This window comes from Pagrus major, chromosome 9 (assembly GCF_040436345.1).
Source record: "Pagrus major chromosome 9, Pma_NU_1.0".
In the NCBI taxonomy this organism is placed as follows: Eukaryota; Metazoa; Chordata; class Actinopteri; order Spariformes; family Sparidae; genus Pagrus; species Pagrus major.
In genome coordinates, this window is record NC_133223.1 from 18,388,674 (window position 1) to 18,411,671 (window position 22,998).

The 22,998-nt window shown below is 39.4% G+C and overlaps 1 protein-coding gene across 1 annotated transcript; it reads right to left on the reverse strand.

The window, feature by feature from the left end:
- Positions 1-1,766: 1,766 nt before the first annotated feature.
- col28a2a (collagen, type XXVIII, alpha 2a) lies at positions 1,767-21,878 on the reverse strand. The gene is made up of 35 exons (XM_073473139.1): positions 21,743-21,878; positions 19,495-20,069; positions 18,300-18,320; positions 18,130-18,189; positions 15,909-15,962; positions 14,919-14,963; positions 14,801-14,827; positions 14,679-14,723; positions 14,512-14,556; positions 14,197-14,250; positions 12,963-13,031; positions 12,791-12,859; positions 12,563-12,631; positions 10,820-10,888; positions 9,259-9,327; positions 9,077-9,145; positions 8,266-8,334; positions 8,083-8,154; positions 7,926-7,994; positions 7,766-7,837; positions 7,456-7,524; positions 7,233-7,301; positions 7,060-7,128; positions 6,750-6,818; positions 6,587-6,655; positions 5,864-5,932; positions 5,548-5,616; positions 5,377-5,457; positions 5,060-5,095; positions 4,938-4,974; positions 4,100-4,657; positions 3,615-3,916; positions 2,237-2,498; positions 1,861-2,052; positions 1,767-1,771 (listed from the first exon to the last, which is right to left on the reverse strand). Exons 1-35 carry the CDS (start codon positions 21,876-21,878, stop codon positions 1,767-1,769), a joined length of 3,714 nt encoding a protein of 1,237 aa, XP_073329240.1.
- Positions 21,879-22,998: the final 1,120 nt, after the last annotated feature.

The window sequence follows — 22,998 nt, forward strand, 5'->3', positions numbered from 1 at the left end:
ACACAAAGTTTCATTATCTTGAGATCTCGAGAAAATTATCCCGTAATCTCGGGAAAACAACAGTTGTTATTTCGAGATAATAACTCGAGATCTCGAGAAAACAAATGAAATTAACTCGTTATCATGAGAAAACGGAGGAAATAAAATGTATGAATGCATGGCCCTTAGGGCTTCCGTACTAAAGGGCCATGCATTCATACATTTTATTTCCTCCGTTTTCCCGAGATAACAGGATAATTTTCTCGAGATCTCGAGATAACGAAACTTTGTTTTCCTGAGATAACGATATAATTAAAAGGGACAAACTGTGTATATAGGCTAACAGAGTCATATCTGTGACCCTTAATAGGTTGAAAGTGGTCCAGTTAGTTAGTTGTAGCAGGTGATACAGTGAGTTAGTGGTATAAATGTTCAATATTGTAAGCTCTTGTTCATCCAGAAAGTGTTTAGGAGCACGTTTCAGGCCATCTGGAGTCGGTTGGTGAAATTTGACCAAGTGTCAGGAGCAAAATTGTTCAGTTGTTCCTTCAGGGAGTGTTTAGGAGCCCGTTTCAGGCCATTTGGAGTCGGTCGGTACCTATTTATATTGACATTTTAATACCAAAATATAACTCTACTAAACTATACTTTGTATAGCTGTCTCATATAAATTAAGTGCACCTTGTTTTTCTCTACCCATGTGTTTTTAACATTTTAATTGGCAGGTCTTTCTAGCACACCTGCCTTTAATAAAGTACTAATTAACAGTCCCTTTGGGATTTAATAGCTTGCATAACTTTGGGGCATTCCACCCTGCAGTCATGGTGGGAAAAATTTAATTTGTGTACGTACTTTTATAGCACTGGTAATTAAAGGACAGCTGTTTCACAAAGCTAAAACCCCTAAAACAACATATTTTTTTAATTCTATGGCAACCAAACATGGAAATTAGAGAGATTAGAGCCATAATGTGAAATACTAAGACTAAGAACACAAAGGAGGATGGATACAGATGAAAGGAAAGGAAACAAAGGAAACTGGCAACCGTCATTATTTTATAATTTATTATAAAAAAACATACATTTGTTCAGATATACACACACTGCCCAAATAGACAGGCCTTTAATGGATGGATCGCAGAAAGCCTCAGTCTTCATCAGAAGATGACATTCGTATTAAACCTCTGAAAGCAGCACCCGGACAGAAAATGGCTCTTTATTACAGCTGCCAATCATAACCCAAATGGACACATAATGACAACAAACAGAACACACATAAAAGTACTCAGCATATTTCGGCAAATTATATCAACACAAGATGAACAAAAATTGTATTATTGCTGTCTTGCTAAAAAATATATTGAATGAATGTGAGGCACGTCACTCATAGAGGTATGAGAATGATCTACAGGTTAATTGTTAATGTTTTTGAATTAACCTTATTTTGTTATTTTCCCTTTGTTCTCATTTTAAACACAGGACAGCCTAACCCTGAATAAAGGATTGTATCAATGTAATGTGTCAAGAACAATACAACAACTTTGAGGTAATAAAGTCAGTCTTTGTAGAGATTAATCTTAGTTAAGTCATTAATTGGGTTGAAAAATCAACATGTCAGCTGTTTTTCTCTTTATGGCACCATTTTGCTATTTGATTAGAAAATGAGTGTGTGTGTTAGAAAAGTGCATGGAAATTTCCGAACACAACTGATGAAATGCATCACATTAAAATAACAAATCAGCAGACTGAAGAGTAGTTAAGTCCACCTCCTGATGGCTTCTTCTCCTTTTATCCTGCTGGAGACAAAAAAATGTAATATTCAGAAAAGAAAACAAAAAGGGAGTGTGCACATTTGTTGTTAAAAATCTTAAAGAAAAGTTACCTGTTCTGGATGCAACACAAGTCTTCTTGCATTCATCTTCTGTTTCGAAACGGTTGTCGTTTCCAGCACAGCCTCCGTACCAGAACTGTGCACAGGAATTGGCCTGCTTGTCATAGTACCAGTGGATGCTGTAGTTTCTGCAGGTGCCTTGGTCCAAGCTGAGGTTACAGCGAGGATCAAGAGAAGGAGCCTCTGAAGGAGAAATGGTGTGTGAGATGCATGTTTTCCAAAATTAGTCTGGAATAAGACATGTTGTGTAAAATCAAAGCACCTAAAAGCAACACAGCCCTCATTCATTTTATTATTAACATCTGTGCTTTTCCTAATGTGTGTGTCAAAATGTTCTCTATGAACTGAGGAGGGCTGCAGTACTCACCTTCAGGCAGGACTGGATTCACCACAGGCTGCAACTGATTAGAGTTAAAAGAAGAAGCTGAGTCCAGTGTTGACACCGATGTTGAAGATGAGGAAGAAGATGTAGAAGAAGATGAAGATGATAAGGCTGCCTCATTGGACACAGAGATTTCTCTCACAGGCGATAAAGATGCTGTTTTGTTAACTACATGTACAGCGACAGTACTGCCACCCCTTGCATGGGCTCTTATGTCTAAATCTTCACCTTCATCGTCCTCCACCACCTAGAGTAAGAGGACAACAAAAAAAGGCCATCAGTTTTGTGAAATATTTCGCATCAGCAATTACAATATTTTACCGGTCTTTTTTAATTTTGAGCGTTGACATATGTGAGGACAAAGATGGACGACGTGTCTCCTCTTCCTCCCATTGTGCAAAAATGAAGCCAAAAGATACCAGATACAGGTACTGCCATATTGCCCTGGTGATGACATTTGTGCCAGAGTCTGCACAGTAGTGATCTGGAGGAGGAGCAGCAGTATGAAGTTCCTGCGGATACACTTATGACTAATCAAGCTATCAATCATGACATTTCACCCACATTTTTATAGCATCAGTTAACAAATAAAGATGCAATATGTATGAATTGGCCACCTGGCGAATTTATATTCAAAACAAACTAGTAACCACTAACTTATAACTGCAGTTAGCTTGATAGCTTGATTAGCTGTGCATCCAGTGGTCCAGACAGAGAGCTTCGAGCACCAGGGGACTGTTGGCTCAGCAACTACTGAAAATGTTAAATTTAAAGTAGGTTCTATGAGAACAAAGAAAGTACGATGAACAAAATCATTACTAGTTTTTGTTTTCTTTCTATGGGCCTTCTAACTGTAGCTGCTGTTAGCTAGTTAGTCACTTAGCTGTGCAACAAGCGGTCCAGACTGGGACCTCTGAGCACTGGGGAAGTGTTGGTGTTTGTAGGCCACTGCACAGGTGAGCATGCTAACTTCAGTAGATATCTCTGCAACACAATACATAAACATCATAATGTCAAAACTGTTATTTCTTCACCTTGTGTTGATAATTTTAAGTTCATTTTTGAAGGTCTTTAACCAGAATTCTTACATATTGTCCAACTATTCCAAAAAAATGAATGCTTGAACATTCATCAGTGTACGAAGGACCTAAAAAGTCGTAAACCATCTTTCGGAAAAATGTATTTGATGTGTATTAATGAGTTTTAAGTTTGGCTCATGTCCTATCTGCTAACATGGAGGGGGCAGGATTTATGACCGATACTGTATCCAGCCACCAGGGGCGATCAACATGTTTTGGCTTCACTTTTGGGGAGCTGTCATGTCATCTATCTTTATATACAGTTACTGGTTTTCAGCAAAGACCTGAACAGGGAGAGGATCAGCACTGATGGGCAGCGTGAAAGTGTCTCCACGGCCTCGGCTGTTGGTGCGTCTCTGATTTTGGATCTCCTCTTGGTAATTGTAACCGTTCCCGTTGTTCCCGTATCCGTTGTTTCCATAAACATAACCATTATTGCCGTTGTTATTCTCTCCATTTCCATTGTTTCCATGAACACCATGCCCATGGCCATTGTTGCCGTTCCAGTGTCCATTTGTAATGCGATTGTAAATAAGGGCGCCATTTTCGTCTTCACAGAACTGGCTGACGAGTTTTGACTCCAGAGCTGAAAAAAGAAATGAAATCAGTTTCACTGTACAGATTGTAAAGCCCATTGAGGCAATGTGATTGTGATTTTGGGCTATATAAATAAAACTGATTTGAAAAAAATGATTTGATTTAACTTCAGGGCCTTTACAATATAATATTAAAAGATAATATATTTCCAATATCTGACTGTGATTATCACCTGGTAGAGTATTGAAGTCATCAATGAGGTACATGTGTTCGCTGTCGGGGTCAGAGGCAATGAGGTTGAGTTCTCTCAGGAACTCAGCCTGCGTAGGATCTGATGAATTGACAATTCCCAGGGCGTACATCTCAATGTTTGCAGCATGAGCTTCCCTCACAGCTATATCAAGCTTGACAGGCTCTCTTTTGTCAGTTTGACCATCAGTGATGACGATGGCGACTTTTCTGACTCCAGACCGAGCGCTGAAGAAAGCCTCCTGAGTCGCCTTCCTGATGGCTGTGCCAGTGTAGGTTCCCTCGCCCATGTAAGGCATTTTTCTGATTGCCTGCTTCACGTCTTGTTTGCTCATGTAGCGGGCCAAGTTGAACTCCAAATGGACGTCCAGACTGTAGAGGACCAGTCCGATTCGGGTGGCATTTCGTCCGACTGTAGTCCGGTCCACCAACCTGGTGACAAAGTCCTTGATGATTTCAAAGTTCTCGGGGCCGACACTCTCTGAGCTGTCGATGACGAACACAAGTTCCATTGGTCGTTCTTTGCACTTGATGCCACATCCTGTAAACAATGAAATACTGTCACTATATGTACTTTATAACTGTCCTATAATAATAATTACCTTATAAAAAAAATGCGCTGTCCAATTCTGCACCAAACTGATTAACTGAATATTTGACAATGAAACACCTTTCATACTTTTTTCATACTATATCTCTACATCCATGCCACAGAAAGATATATCATAACTAATTGCACAATATACTTTGCTGCATGCTTTCCTTTTAGACACCACCTACTCATTAACTGTACCACCAATAAACTTGACTTGAAGTCTTACCACAGATTTCTTTGATCAGCTTGATAATGTCTTCTCTCTGAAAAAATATGAGACATTTATATTAGTACAAGATCACTACAATCTATTGAATGTCCAAACATTAGTTGAATTGATGAACTTACTGTGAGGCCTGGATCTCCTTTTGTTCCTGGTCTCCCCTGGGATTTGAGAAAAGTTGAGAAGAATATCACTGTTTCCGTAGCGTGTTATCAAAAATAACATAGTATCTCTATCCAAAAGGATTGAGATGTAGATTGAGGTGATGATCGTGATGATAACTATTATTATTAAGTATATGATTACAAATGTCAAACAACTAATCTGTATGGAGAGTATACCTCATTTGGGAGCTGTCCAAGTTTTTGGGCAAAGGATCGACATCTTAATCTGATTTGATTCTTTACTTGAGGAGGCGAAGATTAAGATCTGTTTGACTTACTGCGTCACCAGGGACTCCAGCATCTCCCAAGTCTCCTTTTGTACCTTTTGTTCCCCTCTCACCAGGTATTCCACGATCGCCCTTGAACGAAGGGAAGAGTGATTCAACAGTTAGAAAACCAGTAAATCGGATGTTAATAAAATGTTTACAATATACGCGTAAATCTGTCACCTTAGCTCCTGGAAATCCATCTCCTTGAGGCCCTCTAGGCCCAGTCATACCTTGAGATCCTGGCTCACCCTGAAATAAAATTTTTGTTTTATTGAATGTTACAGGAGTGTTATGCACTTTCAGCAGATCATAAATTATTGTTGTGTTTTGTCCTCTAGCTAGTTTGTCAGGCAGTTCTATTGTGTAACATATCAGCACCACTTAATAACATTGCTTCACTTTTACTTGCCATGGACAAGATAGTGCAAATGTACATTAAAAGAGCTTGGTAAGTGATTGAAAGACAGCTTTTATGTAAGACAGTGGCAACCTTTACCTTTGGGCCTTGGATACCTTCTCCTGGAGGTCCAGTTGGACCAGCAGGTCCTGGTCTCCCAACATTACCCTGAAAACAAATGTTTAAAATCATTCACATCACTGGTTAATGAAAAGAAACTTGCATTTAGTAAATTATCACAGTACAATTTCTTATCTCATATATTGTCCAAGGATTCATTTGTGTATTATTAGCTTTGATTGAGATTTGAATATTAAAGGTCCCATATTATGCTCATTTTCAGGTTCATAGTTTTATTTTGGATGTCCACGGAAAAAAATGTTTAAAAGCTTTAACGCTCAAAAAACAAATCATTTTTCTCATACTGTCCATTGCTGCAGCACCTCTATTCATCCCCTGTCTGAATGCTCAGTTTTAGCTCCTGTCTCTTTAAGACCCCCTTCCCAAAAGTCCAGTGTGCTCTGATTGGTCAGCTCTCACAGACCTGAGCAGGCACCACCCACCACATTTCTGCCTCAAGTCTGTTAAGGGTAGTGACATCACAACATTACAGAAGTCGTGACGGCTTGTTTGAAGGCACAATGCTTGAATACAGAATACTGAATACATTTTTCTGTGAATTGAGCGTTTTTGATACTTCAGCAGTATTTATACAGCACTTAAACCTGCTTTATAATCAGAAAAGACATGAAATATCACTTTTTACAATATGGGATCCTAATAATAACTTGATGAAGCTGTTTGTTAGATAATCTTTCTTACAGGTTGTCCTTGTAAGCCCTCTCCAGGTGGGCCGGGCAAACCTGGCAATCCTCTGAAGCCAATGTCACCCTGAAACAGACATTAAAACCAGTTAGTCAAATAAGCATCCCCATACATTTGCACTAGCTAAAAACAGACAAACAAACAACATGTAGACACAAACCTTGGGGCCAGGAATTCCTATTCCTTCTGGACCCTGCTCACCCGGTAAGCCTGGCAGTCCGGGAGGACCCTAAAATAAGTAAATTATATAAGTTTAGACAAGATGCACAGCATAATCTGGTTACCAGTGTCCAAAATAAACCTTTTTTTACGTACGTAGTCAATCAACTTCTGTGTAGTGATTAAAGCTTTTGGTAGTAGGCCCTTTTCACCAATGTAAATTTTACTTGCATTTGGCAAGTGATGGGAGCTAATTTTGGACCCTGCTGGTTTCAGAATCTCAGTATATGCAAGATATTGATGATACAAACCACAGGGCCGGAGACGCCTTCGCCTTTTGGACCAACTCCACCTGGTAAACCCGGATGACCACGTTCACCCTGGTGGAACAGAATGTAGTGATGAAGACCAACCACATTATGCTGATTAGAAACAATATGGTTAATGAATCATGTATAAACACACAGTGTTCTTAAGTGATTACCTTTGGTCCAGGTAATCCATGGCCTGTTTCCCCAACAGGACCAGAGGGACCAGCAGGACCGACGTCACCCTGGAGACAAGACAATAAAGACACAGGGTTGAACAGTTGAACATTTTTTTCTGATCGCATCAAACGCCATCTGGCAGTTCTGGCTGCCTGCTACTATCACCTCGGTGCCAATTATGTTAAGAGACAGTTTGATGATCTGTTTATATTTATTTACCTTTGGACCCGATATGGACCGTCCTGGCTGCCCTGGCATGCCCAGCTGGCCCGGTATTCCACGTTCACCCTGCAAGGTGTTGAGTTGGCAAGAGACTTAAAATCCAATTCATGCTCGTCTTTATTTTGACAGCACTTGTACTGACAAAAACATGTAGGGGATTTGTTTTTTGGCTCTATTCAAAGGTTAGGTTGATGAGGCATAAATCTTCAACAGCAGGTAGTCATCAGAGAATAAAAGGAAAGAGGCTGCTTACTTCATCCAGGAAGCTATCCCATCACAATAAAATACTTGTTCCTTTAATTCTTACCTTTGGCCCAGAGGGTCCTGAGATCCCAGGAGGCCCATGTAATCCACGGATGCCCCTCATACCCTGGTCACCCTGGGAGGGAATACAGCACACATCATCTGATTAACATTGTTGTCATGATAAATTCTGAACTATGCAAGGATATACAACTAAAGCACACCTTCTCCCCTTGAGTACCAATTCCTTGTGCTCCCTCAGGACCTCTTAAACCAGGTAAACCAGGCTCCCCCTAAGAGAGAAGAGGTAGATGAGACATTTCTAAGAAAATTGTGTTACAAAATGGACATTTTCCACAGAGTTGGCATAATGTGCTTTACCTTCTGCCCTGGAGCTCCATCTTCTCCTGGAAGACCAGGAACGCCGCCTAAACCAGTGCCTCCAGGCTCTCCCTGTAACAGTAAAATGGTATTTTCAATGGATTCAGTATATTGGCACATATATTGACAAATATAGACCAACAATTAATTGACTTGTTTGGTTCAGTGCATATAGTAACTTACCTTTGAACCAGGCTCACCAATGCCTGTCTCTCCGGGACCTCCCTGCTCTCCTGGTAAACCTTGGTCTCCCTGTTAATAGAAATAGCATGATGACATTATTATTATTATATCTTTTTTTAAAAAGGACTTGTTTGGCATATTGCTTAGTTTAAGTTATTGTTTGGTGGTACACTTAAAGGTCCAGTGTGTAGGATTTAGTGGCATCTAGTGGTGAGGTCGCAGATTGCAACTAACTGAACTGCTAAAAACGCTACTGTTGAAACATGGCGACGCAATATGGCGGACTCCATGAAAGAGGCCCTGCTCCCTCTGCAGATATTAAAGGCTCATTCTAAGGTAACGAAAGCAAAATGATTCTTAGTTTCAGGTGATTATACACTCATGAAAACAAAATTATGAATATTTTATTCCATTTCTGCCCCCAAATCCTACACACTGAACATTTACATTTTGATATTGTACAATATCTATGTTATATACTGTTTACAATGACATATGTGATATTATATCCATATTATATTAAATCTGAAACTGAAATCAGCAATATTACAACTGATGAAACCACCTTAAATACTCAAAAACCCTTTTTACAGTTCATTTGCAGTTTCTGTCCGTTACTCCTCACTCTTTTGACTCGTCCTACTTCACATTGAAGTGAAAGGACAGTATCAAATTGTGAAGCTGAATTGATCTGGAATCAAATTCAGAGAATTGTCTCTGTGTGGTGGGGATGTTAACCATCATGTCAGCTCTTTCTGACCATATAAGCGCATTCAATCTTGCATTTTATACAGTAAGTGTTTTGACAAACCTTCGGTCCAGGTAAACCCTCTCCTGGAACTCCTCTGCCTCCTGGTGGACCTCTTGGACCCTCAACTCCCTGATGAGTAATGTAGATTAGAGGGTTGTCAGTGTTGACTGTCCTACTGCTCAATGTACTGTATATATGTAAGTGTGACATTATGAAAACACAGATGAAGACATTTTGCTGACCTTCTCTCCTTGTATGCCCACTCCTGTCAGTCCGGTTGGCCCTGGAGGACCTGGAGGCCCAAAATCACCCTGGAAGTGAAACACCAGTCAGTTTCATACACAAGAATCACTTCTCAGTGACTCCCTTGACTAAACAAGTGTACATGTTTTACATATAATATCAATACTCCACCCTACACTATATTTATTCTGCACTGCTTATATATCTTATATTCTCTTTTTCACTTTTCTGATTTTACTTGTGTGATTTTCTTTTTTATACAGTCTGTATGAGCATCGGAGGGAACCTCAGAACAAGAACTGAATTGCCAGTAAGTGCTTAATTGCTTAATTGTTGCAAAAAGTTCTTGAATCTAGCAAGAAGATGTTAATAAAAACAAAATTCTCCAATATAGTGCAGATCTCCAAGGTCTAATAATTCTCCAAGTTAGACTTTCACTGTACTTAGTAGATGACAGAATAGTAACATAGGCTGTGGGCAAAGTTTGGCACCCGAAAAAAGATCACCGATTAATCTTTGGGATTAAAAAGTGGATTTATCTTTATACTCCTGTTTATCAGCCTGACTGCAGCAGAGATCCAGGGATGTGACCTCCATTGTTAGATGTTTATGTACTGAAATGTAGACTTTCAGCCTGGGCTGGAGGGGAAATGTTACTTTACTTAATGAAATATTACATAGAGGAGAGGGGGAAAAGAAGAGAGAGAACCGGAGTCTCTGGTGAGTGCTGAGTTCACTGAGAGGTTGACCTGAATTCAAACACACAGACACTTTTGTGACATACCAGGATCTTTTTCTAAATCCAACCATATAGTTTTGATCCCTAAACGCAACCAGACTGTGACCATCAGCTGAATTGTTTCTCAGCAAGCTTTATTTTGAAAATCTAACGGGATGTTGGATATTAATTATTGCTAATTTTACCGCAGAATGAGAACATTTGCTTTTCACACCTGGGTGTGGTAAGGTGAGACTCTGCAACAATGACCTGCAGGTTTATTACACACTTCTGCGTGATACAGAGTTGGAGTTTCTGAACTCTAGCAGGGCTGTAGAGCAGGTTATGCACGCATGTAGGTGGCACGATACACGATTCATGCCAGTGGTTTCATCCTATTCCAATGATCAACATGTAGCAGTAACAAGCCAAGAAACACAGCTGTCTGCCTGCAAAGGCAGTGAAGAAGAAAACTGCAAGCTGGTGGGAGAAATGCACTCAACAAGTTTGGTAGACCTGTTACACGCACAATGTGTTTTTGGTGAGTAAAGAAACTCCACAGGGCACCTTTTAATTACAATGACTGCATTAGTGAGATGAATAACCTCATTTTAATTTGGTTATAGTGTCTTTCATGGTAGTGCAGCACTTTGTTTTATCTTTAGCCCTCAACCTTTCTTCATTAACCAGACTTTAATGCACTCCTCTCATCTTATCCAAGAAGCTATTTTCAAGCCTAGAGGACATTTCGTTCCCTTATGGATTTAATTAGAGCCTTTGTTGTGTTGCCTTTGAGTGTTTACAATATATTCTCTTTGTTAGATGATACATTTATGACCAACCCTTTCTCCTTTGATTCCTGCACCCTGCTGTCCCCTCGGCCCCCTCGGTCCAGGAAGCCCTCGATCCCCCTGTGGAACAAAATCAGGTGATCTCTGTCAGTTACATCACAGCCACTCGCTCTTGGGTCACAGCCAAGTCTGCATTGTTCTCAGTGAAGAGAGGATGAAGGACGAGCATGTTGGCTCCTGTTAGCCGTTTGTGATTGATCCAAAATGATCCTATGCACGAGGAATGGAACCATTTTTTCTTCACGACTACATAATCCTTTAACTTTTACCACTACTAGTGAATTATGAAGTGAGAATGGAAGCAGGCTGAGCAACATCCAAGTATAATGAAATTCTGACATTTTGATCACCACTGACAGAAGCACTCTGGTCCTTTTGTTTTTTTACAAGAAGTCAACAGAGGATCAAAATCTATAAGGAAGTCTGGCACAAGTCAAACAGATGTGTTGTTGCTTGAGGACACGTTCAGTGTTCATCTTCCAAGAGCTTTCTTTAACAAATAAAAGTGTACATAGATTTATTTCCACTACAACCACATTAATGTGCTCCTCCCATTGTAATTTTCACCCACATGTTCTGTCTTGTGAGAGGGTACTGATGCATTACTCCTACTTGGGTATTTAACATAAATCTCTCTTCATTGTGGTTCTCTGTGCTGCTGCTGTCATTAATAATCTCCATGAATATGCCCAGCAATCCCATATCAGTTTGAATGGGGGTATTTGTATTTAGTCTCTTGTTGCTGGTGCAGCATGTTGCAGCACAGAGGGAAAAATACTGTTTTCACAGGCTTAACAAGAGTGAGTAGTAATGCTATAGTGAACACCTGAGTTATGAGTCAGTGAGCTGGAACAGAGTGAGATGTGGTTTTGACAGATGCAGGCCATGAACTGCAGAAAGGCCCGGATACTGTACATACAACTAGACCTGAGGATTCACTCTCTAACATCAGTGACCAGGTCAATACAGTGTGTTTTTTGTTGGTGTATTTTTGGATCTGAGGGTCTATTAGAAATGCCAGCCATCAGTGATGAAATGTAACTAAGTACCTTTACTGAAGTACTTTACTTAGATTCAGCGTGTCATGCTGTGTTGCGATTGGTCTCTGATTCGGGTTTTCTTACACATCACTACATGTAGACTATATTCGGACAGTTGCTAGGGCCATAGTTCAAGGTAAAACAACATATTTAATAACCCATTAGATATTGTTATCATTCAACCACTTTCTAGTAAATATTACCGTTTGATTGCATCCAGCGCGTTTCACTTTGTGGTTTAAATAAAAGTGTCCAAGATACATGTGATGTTCGAAATTAGCTGTTGTCTCTCGGAAGCTAACGGGTTATCAAATATGTTGTTTTACCTTAAAATATGGCTCAATGTCCGTCCAGATTTTCGGTATACATTGTCTATTCAGTTGAACTTACAACTTGGAACACAGCAGTATAACATTTGAGCTTCCCACCCTGATTGCAGAGGAAAATGATCGCCATGTGAATATGGTCTATTGAGACTTGTGGCTGCAGTGCCCTGTACAATAGATGACACATTTTTGACTAATGTCATAGCAAATCATGAACAGTGGATGAGTAAAGTCAGACAGTTCTCTGAGACAATGTAACATTTATCAATATTTTTTAAGCATTTAGGCATTACTTGATTAATTTCATAAACCTCGACAATGATACAACTGTTTTGATGAGTTCTCTGATTATAGACTCCAAATAATACCTTTGGTCCAGGAAAACCTTCGCCCTGGGGTCCTTTATCTCCTTGAACACCTTGCGGTCCTTGAGGCCCCTGTAAACAAAGTCAGTGTGCATAATATGTCACCCAAAAAGTGCTCAGGTCAAAGTCTTTCGCTACAAATCACATTTTCCACTTAACAAATATGGACACCACAAAAACATAATATTCAAAAATTTGCCACAGCACAGCTTTAGTTTCTTCTTTACTTACAGGAAGGCCATGTTCGCCCACTCCAGGAGGACCAGGAGGACCTGTTCGGCCCTGGAATCCCATGTCACCCTGCAGATTTATATAACGACTTAATTTAATAGGGGAAATACAGATAGCTGCAGATAGCAAATAAACAATCACAAAGTACAAAAAATATTTTAAAAAAAATTACTTTTGGTCCTGGAAGTCCAATTCCAGTTTCCCCTTGAATTCCTGGAGGGCCGGCTGGGCCTCGTTCACCCTGTGATCACAAACATGATAACAATTAACATGCAACATCCTTTAAAAACACTTTTTTGTCTTTATAACCCTTCTCTTTAAACCATCTACATTATGTCATTCATTTATTGTGTGCAGATGCTCTTTTTGAAGCTATAATAATGCTGGAAGTTCTTTTGTTGTTGTGTGTACTAAACAGGGTGGTGGGCGAGATATTTGATCTCTTCCTGCAGGTTAGGACAGATACGAGCTCCAGTAATGTCTCAAAGATCAAAAAGCCAAACAACAGTGTCTCAGAATAACAAAGAACTGTTGAAGGCTCTTCACTACATCAAAGTTCGGATTAATTACCGTATTTTCTTGAGGTTTAGGTAGTGGTTTGACCTACAAAAAAATCACTGGGAAAACCAAAATACAGAGTCTGACATAGAGAGATGTAATAATTTAGTCTGTTTTAACAGAATATATTCATTTCTATGTGCCATTTTACTCCCTTCCATATGAATTTTTCTTAGATGATTATTTAAAGCTGCTGATATATTTTTTTTTATTAAAAGTGTTAAATAACTATATTAGGACAGTAATCACTGTTATAGAGTATTTGGTCAGTAACACGTCTTTCCTCCTTCTGCTCATAAATGTTCTGGTATCCCTGCCCACTTTATCCAATCATGAAATCAAAAAATACATATGAAATTAAATGAACATGTCAAAAGTCTCATCTAACAGGAGTCTCCCTGAGGGATCTAACATAAATAATACTACGTAGGGACCACCAAGAGTCCTGTTAATCTTTGCATGTCCTCACACGGCGAGACACTGAGCATACACTGACTTTCCCTGTATGTTATTATCTACAGGCCTCGTTGGAGCAGCTGACGATGCTGTAGGCACTTCCTCGTCTTTATTTAGGAACAGGATACAAGCCATGAGGAGAACCTGCAGTGAGATATTTTGCTGGTGGTTCATCACCTTGCTGGTGACTAACAGTAATGATGGGGAGGACTCTGGCTTATTGCCAAATGTTCACACAGGGATCTATTACCAGACAAGCAGGCCTCTGTGCTGCATGGTAATGACCGGGGTGGTAAAGCTCCAACCTCTTGTTTAAACTGATCATAAAAGGAAATGTAAAGGTCACAGCAGATGTGCACGATGAAGTAAAAGTCGTTCAAAAGGCGGCTGACCTGCTTTCCCTGAGGGCCCTCTGGTCCCACGTCTCCGTGTGGTCCCGGTAACCCCTGAGCAGACACAACGAGATAATATCCATAAACATTTGAACATCTGCAGCGATTTACAACTATATAAAGGACATTTTCCTCACAAACAGTATCCCTAACATATTCAGCAGTCCATGGGTATTTCTAATAATACACAAATATGCAAATTTAGATTGTCACACAAGCTTACAAGTCATATTGTAAGTATAGCTGAGTACCCCAACTATCAAAAATGTCAATAAACACATCAATTACATATTTTACTATGAAAATATGACTTACCTGCAGACCTCGAAGCCCTCTTGTTCCAACTGAACCCTCAGGACCCTGAAGCACATCACAAAGGGAAAAGAAAGACCATAAGATGAAACACAGTGTGAAGGTAAGTACGTAATATTAAACTGAAAACATAATATTCTTATTGTACGGTGTCCACAGCGTCGTCGTACCCTGTCTCCTTTGATTCCTGGAGTCCCGCACTCACCCCTCTCACCCTGTGCGGAAAGTGTCAAACAGGCTTGATTCGAACAAAATAAAATGTTAATTGTTTTCATTCATCTAAATCACGCACCTTCTCTCCTTTGTAACCTGGTTTTCCCTGCAAATAAAATAATGAAATACCGTGTAAACAAAATATAGTGACAATAATGATTTTTTTCTTAATATTGATCATGATTATTGGCATTTACCTCAGCACCCTCTCGCCCGGGTAGACCACTTAGTCCTGCTTCACCCTGATTTAACAGAAGTACACTGTCTCGTTATACCAATTAATAGGAGTTCAAGAAAAATTAAACAATGTCCATTTATGTGAATGTGTCAAAGCCCTATAATTCCTCAACATTAAATCAATTTTAAAAATGATCAACAAGCTGATACATTTGCAGTCATTGTGAAGTATATGACTGGTCATTAGTATTAACAATACAAAGCATATTTAAAACAGAGATACAGCCACATATTGTAAGTGTGACAGTGATTAGCGTTTTTAAAAAATAGAGCCCAGTCTTGTTATTTTAGACAAACAACTGCGACGAATATACATAATTGTTGTAATCACAGATAGTAATGTCAGCGATGTTAACAATACACATCTGAGTTTCTGAGTTTTAGTATAAACATAAAGCTTTCAACCTCTTATTTCTTTAAGAGCACTCAAGAGTTTGTGTTGAGTGCGTCCTAATACTTCCTCATTGAACAGATCACTATCCTTTTTGAACTTGAATGAATTATGTAATCACTGGTAATGATACAGATTACGGTCTCTTTATCATTATGAACCCTTGTAAAGTTCCATGTGCGGTACAGCAGGCCGCCATGTTTTATTTTATAAGCAAAATTATTTAATGTATTAAAAACAAAATACATATATTTAACTACTGTCATTACTAAAAATGTAGATATCTCTTACAAATTACCAGTATATTGATAATCACAGGCAATAATTGACATAAATAAATTCCATACCAACAACTGTTTACTAAAGGCTTATATAAAAATATTTTTTTACCTAATACTTTATACTTTTGGGATGACCCAGTTCAGGAAGCTTGACATATTTTTTCCAAAACTGAAACATAGAATTCAGGTGTGCAGCACTCAGGAAGTATTACATAACTCCTGAAAAAGCCTGCCAGCTAAGGAATACAAAGTCCATATGTCCATCAAAAAGCACACACCTTATGCCCTTTAAGCCCGGGGGCTCCATCCTCTCCTGGGCGGCCTTTTTTCCCCTGGAGAACGAAACAAAGTCAGGGTTAAGGTTTGATTAATGTCTTCTATTGACATTTTGCTCTCTTCCTAGAGTGCAATAAAATCATTATTTCTGTAGACAGGCATTGTTTGAGAAAGGCAGAGGGAGAAGAGGGGCTGATGTCTGACTGTGTGTTATATGTGTTTATGGATGGATTGGCATGAAGTGTCTTGTCCACAGAGCCGGGGGTCGTTGTCTTAAGCTTGCACCTGGACAGCGTGTGTCAGCTTCTATCCAACTAGAAATCGCTAGTTTGTGACCATTAAACTAATGAGAGCAATTATGAGAGCCTCTTAGTCTGAGTGTAAGAATTTGAAGAATCTCTCTGAGGAGAAAGCACCTGGTTAATGGCTGTGCAGCTGTCTGTCAGCAACATGATTATCTGCCAGGACTGCCTGGAAAGCTCAACATTACCTGAGCTGTCAATAATCTGAGGAGGAGAGGGGCCTGAGTGGAAGTTTGCATGTGAGGGAAAATGTGTGAGCGGGTGGGATCATCAACCCCTTCTGGCTCCGTAGTGTTGTCCTTCTATCCATGCGTAACTGAACACAGCAGTAGGGAGTCTTGCTATCTACTTACTGTCAATTTTAACCTGCATGACTGCTCTCCTGGTCTTGAAGATGCTCAGTTTATTAGTCTTACACCTAAACTACCTGCTGTATATTGTGTCGCCTTGTCACATGATCAAAAAGAGACTTGACTTTGCACATTAACATACATATTAACCTGCAAAAATACCTAAAAAAGAGAGAAATTATTAATTTAATAAATGTATGATTTTAAAAAATGGTTTTATACACTGTAAAAAGACATTTATCATTAACTTAACGCAATACAAGTTTTATTAATTCTTGCTGGTTCAACTGAAAATTTCTAGTTTTTAATTTCAGACCACTTCAGAACTTATAAAATGAACAACAGAAAGCTGGTCTAAAGTCAATGATGCAGTGTTTTTCCTGCTAATTTAGAGGGGCGCGTTATTCAGATAGTAAGATGCACCTAGGTGATGAACTATTTTAAACGTTTCCATGGGCGCAGTAATCTCACTGTAACAAATATCATGGCACATCTAATTAGTAAAACTAAAAGCTGTAGTTGTAAACACGACAGGACAGAGAAATCTTTCCAGAGGAAATAGAATAGAAATTTCTAGAAATAGAAATAGGCATTTCAGTGCCAATGCTGGAGCACCAAAGCTCCAATAAGAGCAGCCACAGCTGTTATTTACAGCGGTAAAGTTGACATAATTAAGTTAGCAGAACTACACATTTTGGATGGACTAAAATGTGGATTAAGTAGCTTTGGAGCTCCAGTTTTAAAATAAATTGAAAAATTGTGTTGACTCAACTAGGGAATTCTTTATGAACTGAATTGTGAGATTCGTAAACTAAAGGAATTAACTACAACTGAATTAATATCAAGTTTATATAAGTAGAAAAGTTTATTTGTTTTGAATCATTATGAAATTACCTCAACTTGTCTTCTCAAATTCAGTCAACTTAAAATCCAATGCTAGCCTTAGTCTTTTTTACAGTGTAGTTTATGGAGCATGTAATTTTGTTATAGATTGCTACTGAGCTCTTTATTATCTGAGGGGGGAGGAGCTTGAGTGCAAGTGAACTGAAAATGCATGGGTTTTGTCTACAGTGGGATCATCTTCTATGCTCCATACTGCTGCTGGAACGCTGATTTATGGTGGTCATAGGTCCAGTTTTATAGGGAGTGGAGCTCTAAATGTGGTGCCTCTGGTTTCCATGGGGGACATCTTATGTTAAATGAGAAATGCGCAATAGCTGGCAAAAAGACTGAGCACACAGAGCCACGACAAACATATTTCTCAGGGAATAGTGGACTACAGTCTGTCCTCTCCTTTAACCTGTTGCTATAGATGAACTTAGAGAATGTGGGACAGGACCACCTATCCACTTACTACTTACTCTGCTTGTGCAAATGCCTGCAAGCTATACGGTGGGGGAGGAGTAGTCGTTCCCTGATTGTTCAAAACTGCACAATTACCATTCCTAAAACATCATTTTAGATATCTCTGGATAAGATTTCAGGAATCCTTTCTTCTGACAAGTACACCTGAGACACTTCAGCTCTTTGGTTGCGGGGATGTTTGGAAAGGTTTGAGGCTAAATACTCACCGAAGGCCCGCCTGGCCCCCTCTCTCCTTTCTCACAAGCACATCTCTGAGCCAGAGGGCACTTAAAAAAAAGAGACATGTTTGCTAAGCTGAATTCTATACAGTCATTGTGGGCACCTTCAGCTAATAACACATCATTATATGTCATGGTCGAAATGTAATCATACTTACTCCTTCATCTGCCAAACCAGTCTGCAAAGAAAAGAGATGTTGATACAGAATTTAAACTTACATTTGTTCAATCATTACTTAGAGATGCAGATTTGTACTGGAGCAGAATAAATGCCTATAAAACTACCTCATACAAACAGGAGCTGTGGGAAACCTTAGATCGTATTCACACAGCGGCGATTTTCGCTCATAGTGGGAAGCTTGAATGCTAAATTTTTATCATTTCACTGCTTCCTGATTGATCAACAACTGAAGAGATGATGGATTGTGAAAATCCAGAGGGACATCAGGCCATATTCTAAGGTAAAACAACTTATTTGATAACCCATTAGCTAATGTTAGCATTCAGCCACTTCCTAGCTAATTTAACTGTTTGATTACATCCAGTGTGTTTCACTCCTGGCCTTAAATAAATGTGTCCAAGGTGTACGTTAGAATTAATTTACACTTTTCCTATTATAAAGCAATAATGTTAGCTAGGAAGTGGCTAAATGCTAACGTTAGCTGTTGTCTAACAGAAGCTAATAGGATTTATCAAATAAGTTGTTTTACAAATATGACTCGATGTCCCTCTGGATTTTCTCAGAACAATTTGTCAGATTCCCTACGTTTATACATCTTGCAACCTGGAACACAGCTTTATGACATCCAAGCTTTCTACCTTGGCCATGATGAAAATGGCCGCCATGTGGATATGGTCTATATGCACTTAAAACCAGATGAGGAGAAACTGATAAAGACAAATAACATTTTTGAATAGTTTAACGTTAAGAACAACTTGTCAAGTTATAGCCAGCGACAGAGGATTCTTAGTTTAATGAGTAAATGTCTAAATGCAAGTCGTGTGTCACTGTATAGAGAATATAGCTGTTTAAACCCAGTTGTTTCTACTTAAAGGAATGTAATGTGAGGTTGAAAGACAAACTAGACAAAAAGAATGAATCTCTGCCAGAGAAAATCCTTGGGGATATGCTCGTGCACTTGTCAAACAGTATTATTCTAAAGCTGTGCATTATCCACAGCTGCCATACACATTCTTTCATTTGTTTCCCCAGAGCATTGTCATCATTCCATCTCTTTACGAATACCTGAACAAGCCTGTCCATGTGTCAGCTCTGAATAGACGCTTATTCAAAGCAAATACATCCCTTTTCTTCTCAGTGTCGTCTGCTGAAAGACAAGGTATTATACTCACAATCTCAGTGACGATTTTTTCAACAATGTTTTCATCCTGTAAGTTATGCAGGTAGTGGGAGGCCGGGGGGCTGGCAAGCATACGGAGTTGGGCTACGTTGGCCGGCTCGTTGGCTGTGCGGGTGATGCCCAAAGTGAAGAATTTGATGCCCTGGTTCTTGGCGTCAGCGACAGCAGAGAAAATGTCAGGGTTCCTCGGGTGGGAGATACCATCTGTGAGCAGCATGGCCACTTTGATGCTTCCGGGGCTGGACTCCTCCAGGTAGATCTTGGTCATGTTGGTGATGGCGTAGGTGGTGTAGGTGCCGTGCCCAATGTAGATGATGGGGGTTATGCGGGCCTTGAAGTTCTCCTTGCCTCTCCAGTCTCTGAAGGTTTGCTCTGTGATAACATGACTGCTGTACTGCAGCAGCGCCGCCCTGAAGCTCAAGCTGCGGCCGGTCTGCAGCTGTACCCCCTGGAGTCTGTCCACCAAGTTCATAACAAACTGCTTCTCCTGCTCGTGATTGTCCTTGGCACTCTCAGAGCTGTCCAACAGGAAGGAGAGCTCCAAGCTACAGTCCTCATCTATGATGGCTGCGTGCACACAGAACAGGATGAAGGACTTTCTATTGGCACTACAGTATGTTTTACAAGTGTTATTATTTTCACAGCCCAGTCACCAGAGTAAAATGTTAGAGATCTACATTTTTGTAAATCACAGATACGTTAAAATTTGTAGATGTGTTGGGACGTTTTCCGGCAGTTGTAGAGGCAACAAAACCAGATATTTTTGGGCCATGTTAGTGGCTACATAGCTGACTATTTTTGATGAGATGTTGGGACATTTTCCGGTGTTGTTGTTAGAGGTGTGGAAATTTCACGATTATAAGATGCATCACGATGCGGACGTGGAAGATTCTGCATTGATGCAGAGATGAGAGTCTGCTGTTGTTGATGATGTTGCTCCCATGCTTTGAATTGTGGGCGGACATTAGGCTAACGTTACTTAGGCTGGATGTATGTCGGAGGGAGGCTGAGATCATCTGCGTATTTTTTTAAACGAACATCTCGGGGCACATGTTGGATTTTATGAACTTGCTGGGAAGCACTAACTGGACGAGACCAACGCTGACAGTGACTTCTGCCTCACAACAATTACTAAACACGATAGCCATTTCCATCTGAAGCTAATGTCTGCAGCCATAAATAATAACTGTTACAGCAAGCCCAGCTAATCAGCCAAGATCTGAGGAGGCGCTGTCAACTTTGCCGCCCAACTCTGAGAGAGGTGTGTGCAGCAGAGTCAATAGATGCCTTATCTTAAAGCTGCTATGTGAAAACAGTATTACTGTAGATTACAACAAGGTAAGTGCACTGCAGATGGATTAATACTTTGTTTTTGTAATGTTTATGTATTGAAAAGATACAGCTTTTATTTTGTAGAGTGCTGTAGTCTGATTATTGGAAAGACTTTCTGAATAAAAGGGGAATTTAAATGATGAAAAAGTAGCCATGTGCAGTAATATAGATCATTGAGGATGCCATACACTGAGACATTAGGACTTTTTCCAGTTTCTGGCAACAAAATTTCCTGGCCGTGTTAGTGGTAAGAAATCTGGACATTTTCCAGCCATTGTAGAGGCAGTAAATCAACATATTTTTTACGAGACATCGGGACATTTACCAGCTGTGTTCGTGACAACAAAACTGGTTATTTTTGACGAGATGTCTGACATTTTCCAGCTGTGTTTGAGGCGACAGAACTAGGTAAGCCAAAACATTATCGTTTCCTAACCCTAACCAAGTGGTTTTTGTGCCTTAACCTAATCAGAGCATAAGCACAGTGTTGTCAGACCATAAAATTAAAAGTGTTACGTTTGGTGTTCAAAGCAGTAAAAACATGTATTTGAAAAAGAGAAACACAAAGAAAAATGTAAACTTGCAACAAAAGAAACTTATCAAAGTTAAAGTTTCAACGTGTCTGCATGTTTGCAGAAACGTAGATTGCCAGCATTTACTCTGGTGATTGGGTTGTATTTTCACTAAGTGACTGACTACACTCTGATGTCATTCCTTTGTCAAAATGATGCATTTTTTTCTTTCATATCTGTAAATCTTCATATAAAGGAGGAAAACTGTATATTAGTACAATCCGATTAAGACATGAAAACAAACACAGGCCTTTAAAACTGCATATAGTTCTGTAGCAACATATTTCCTGCTCCAGAAGTATTTTCATTCATTGTATGTTTCATTCATTTTCTTACCTTGTCTCTCCTGAATGTTTGCAGCCAGAGATTTTGCCCTGGATTTCTTGTTAGTTTTCCTCTCTTCATTCAAGTCTTGGGCCCAGACACTGGTCAGTGCTGTGACCAGCAGCACTGACATAAAGGAGGGGAACATCTTTGTCCCAACTGTGGAGAAAAAACAGAAACAACAAAATCCTTAATTAATGTTACTGACGACAAAAGTAATTTTTGCATCAAATCAGAGCGGAAAGGTTTGTGCGTCCATCTGATAAGTATAAGAATAATTTAGAAAATAGTTTGAGGTTAAAAGTCAAACTAAATTGCTGAATATTTTTTTGTTTTAAAAGTGGAGCATATTCCTGAAATAACAAAGTAGTTGTCTTTACATCGACTCACAGTCCGACCTCTGCCTCAATCTCTGGTGTTTCAGTGTCCAATTTTGAGTATGGGCCAAAAGCAGGAGCAGCAGAGGTGCACACTGAGGTCCGGTTAGCTCATTGATTGTGCAGCAGGAGCAGCAGAAGTGTCAGTCATCCTGTGGAGCAGAGAGTGAGAGACCCTGAGACACTCACTCCTCTTTTATAAGGAGGCACCAACAGACCAGATCCTGTGGAGCTTTGCCAAGACTCCCGCTCTGCCCTCAGGGCAGGGGTAGGCTGCTCGGATATGTTTGCAACAGTGAAGCAATATTGTGTGTGTTAGCGGAAACTTGTATTATAATCACGACAGGTATCATAAACTGTAGATGTATATGTTTATAAGGGGGAAACTCATTTGTAAATACCGCAGAATTATAGTTATCATGCACTGTGATTACATGTTAGTGTTAGTTGTCTGATTTTTATTTAAATGTTAAAAAAAGATAGATTAGATACATGGGGACTCAAACATATTTAAACTTTATTTAAACTTACAAAAATGTTAAAGGGGCTCTGTCTAACAATTTTTTGCAATTTACATGTATTATCACTTTTTGGATTTTTCTTTTATTCTCTTTATTTGCATTGCTTTCATGTGATAATGCTTTTATTTGCTTTACTTCTATATACTTATTTTGACATTTTGTGTTTTACATTGTGTGTTTTGCCTTATTGTTTTAACTTATCCCTATAGGCTTCCTTCTGTTTGGCTGACTGTTGAGTTGATTCTGTTATATTATCTTCTTGAGTTTCCTTCTTTTGCTTCGTCTGTCTTTGTAAACTCTGTTTTTAAAGGTAAATAAAATCATTATTATAACTATTGTTACATTACAAATCTGTTAACTAAATCAGTAA

Bases quoted from the DNA above. Each gene is read 5' to 3' on its own strand.
- col28a2a (XM_073473139.1), bottom strand. From the start codon at position 21,878: ATGTTCCCCTCCTTTATGTCAGTGCTGCTGGTCACAGCACTGACCAGT. The intron at 14,828-14,918 runs GTAAATGCCAAT...TTTTATTTGCAG, and splicing joins CCGGGCGAGAGGGTGCTGAG to GGAAAACCAGGTTACAAAGG. The intron at 6,656-6,749 runs GTTTGTGTCTAC...TGTCTGTTTCAG, and splicing joins TAGGAATTCCTGGCCCCAAG to GGTGACATTGGCTTCAGAGG.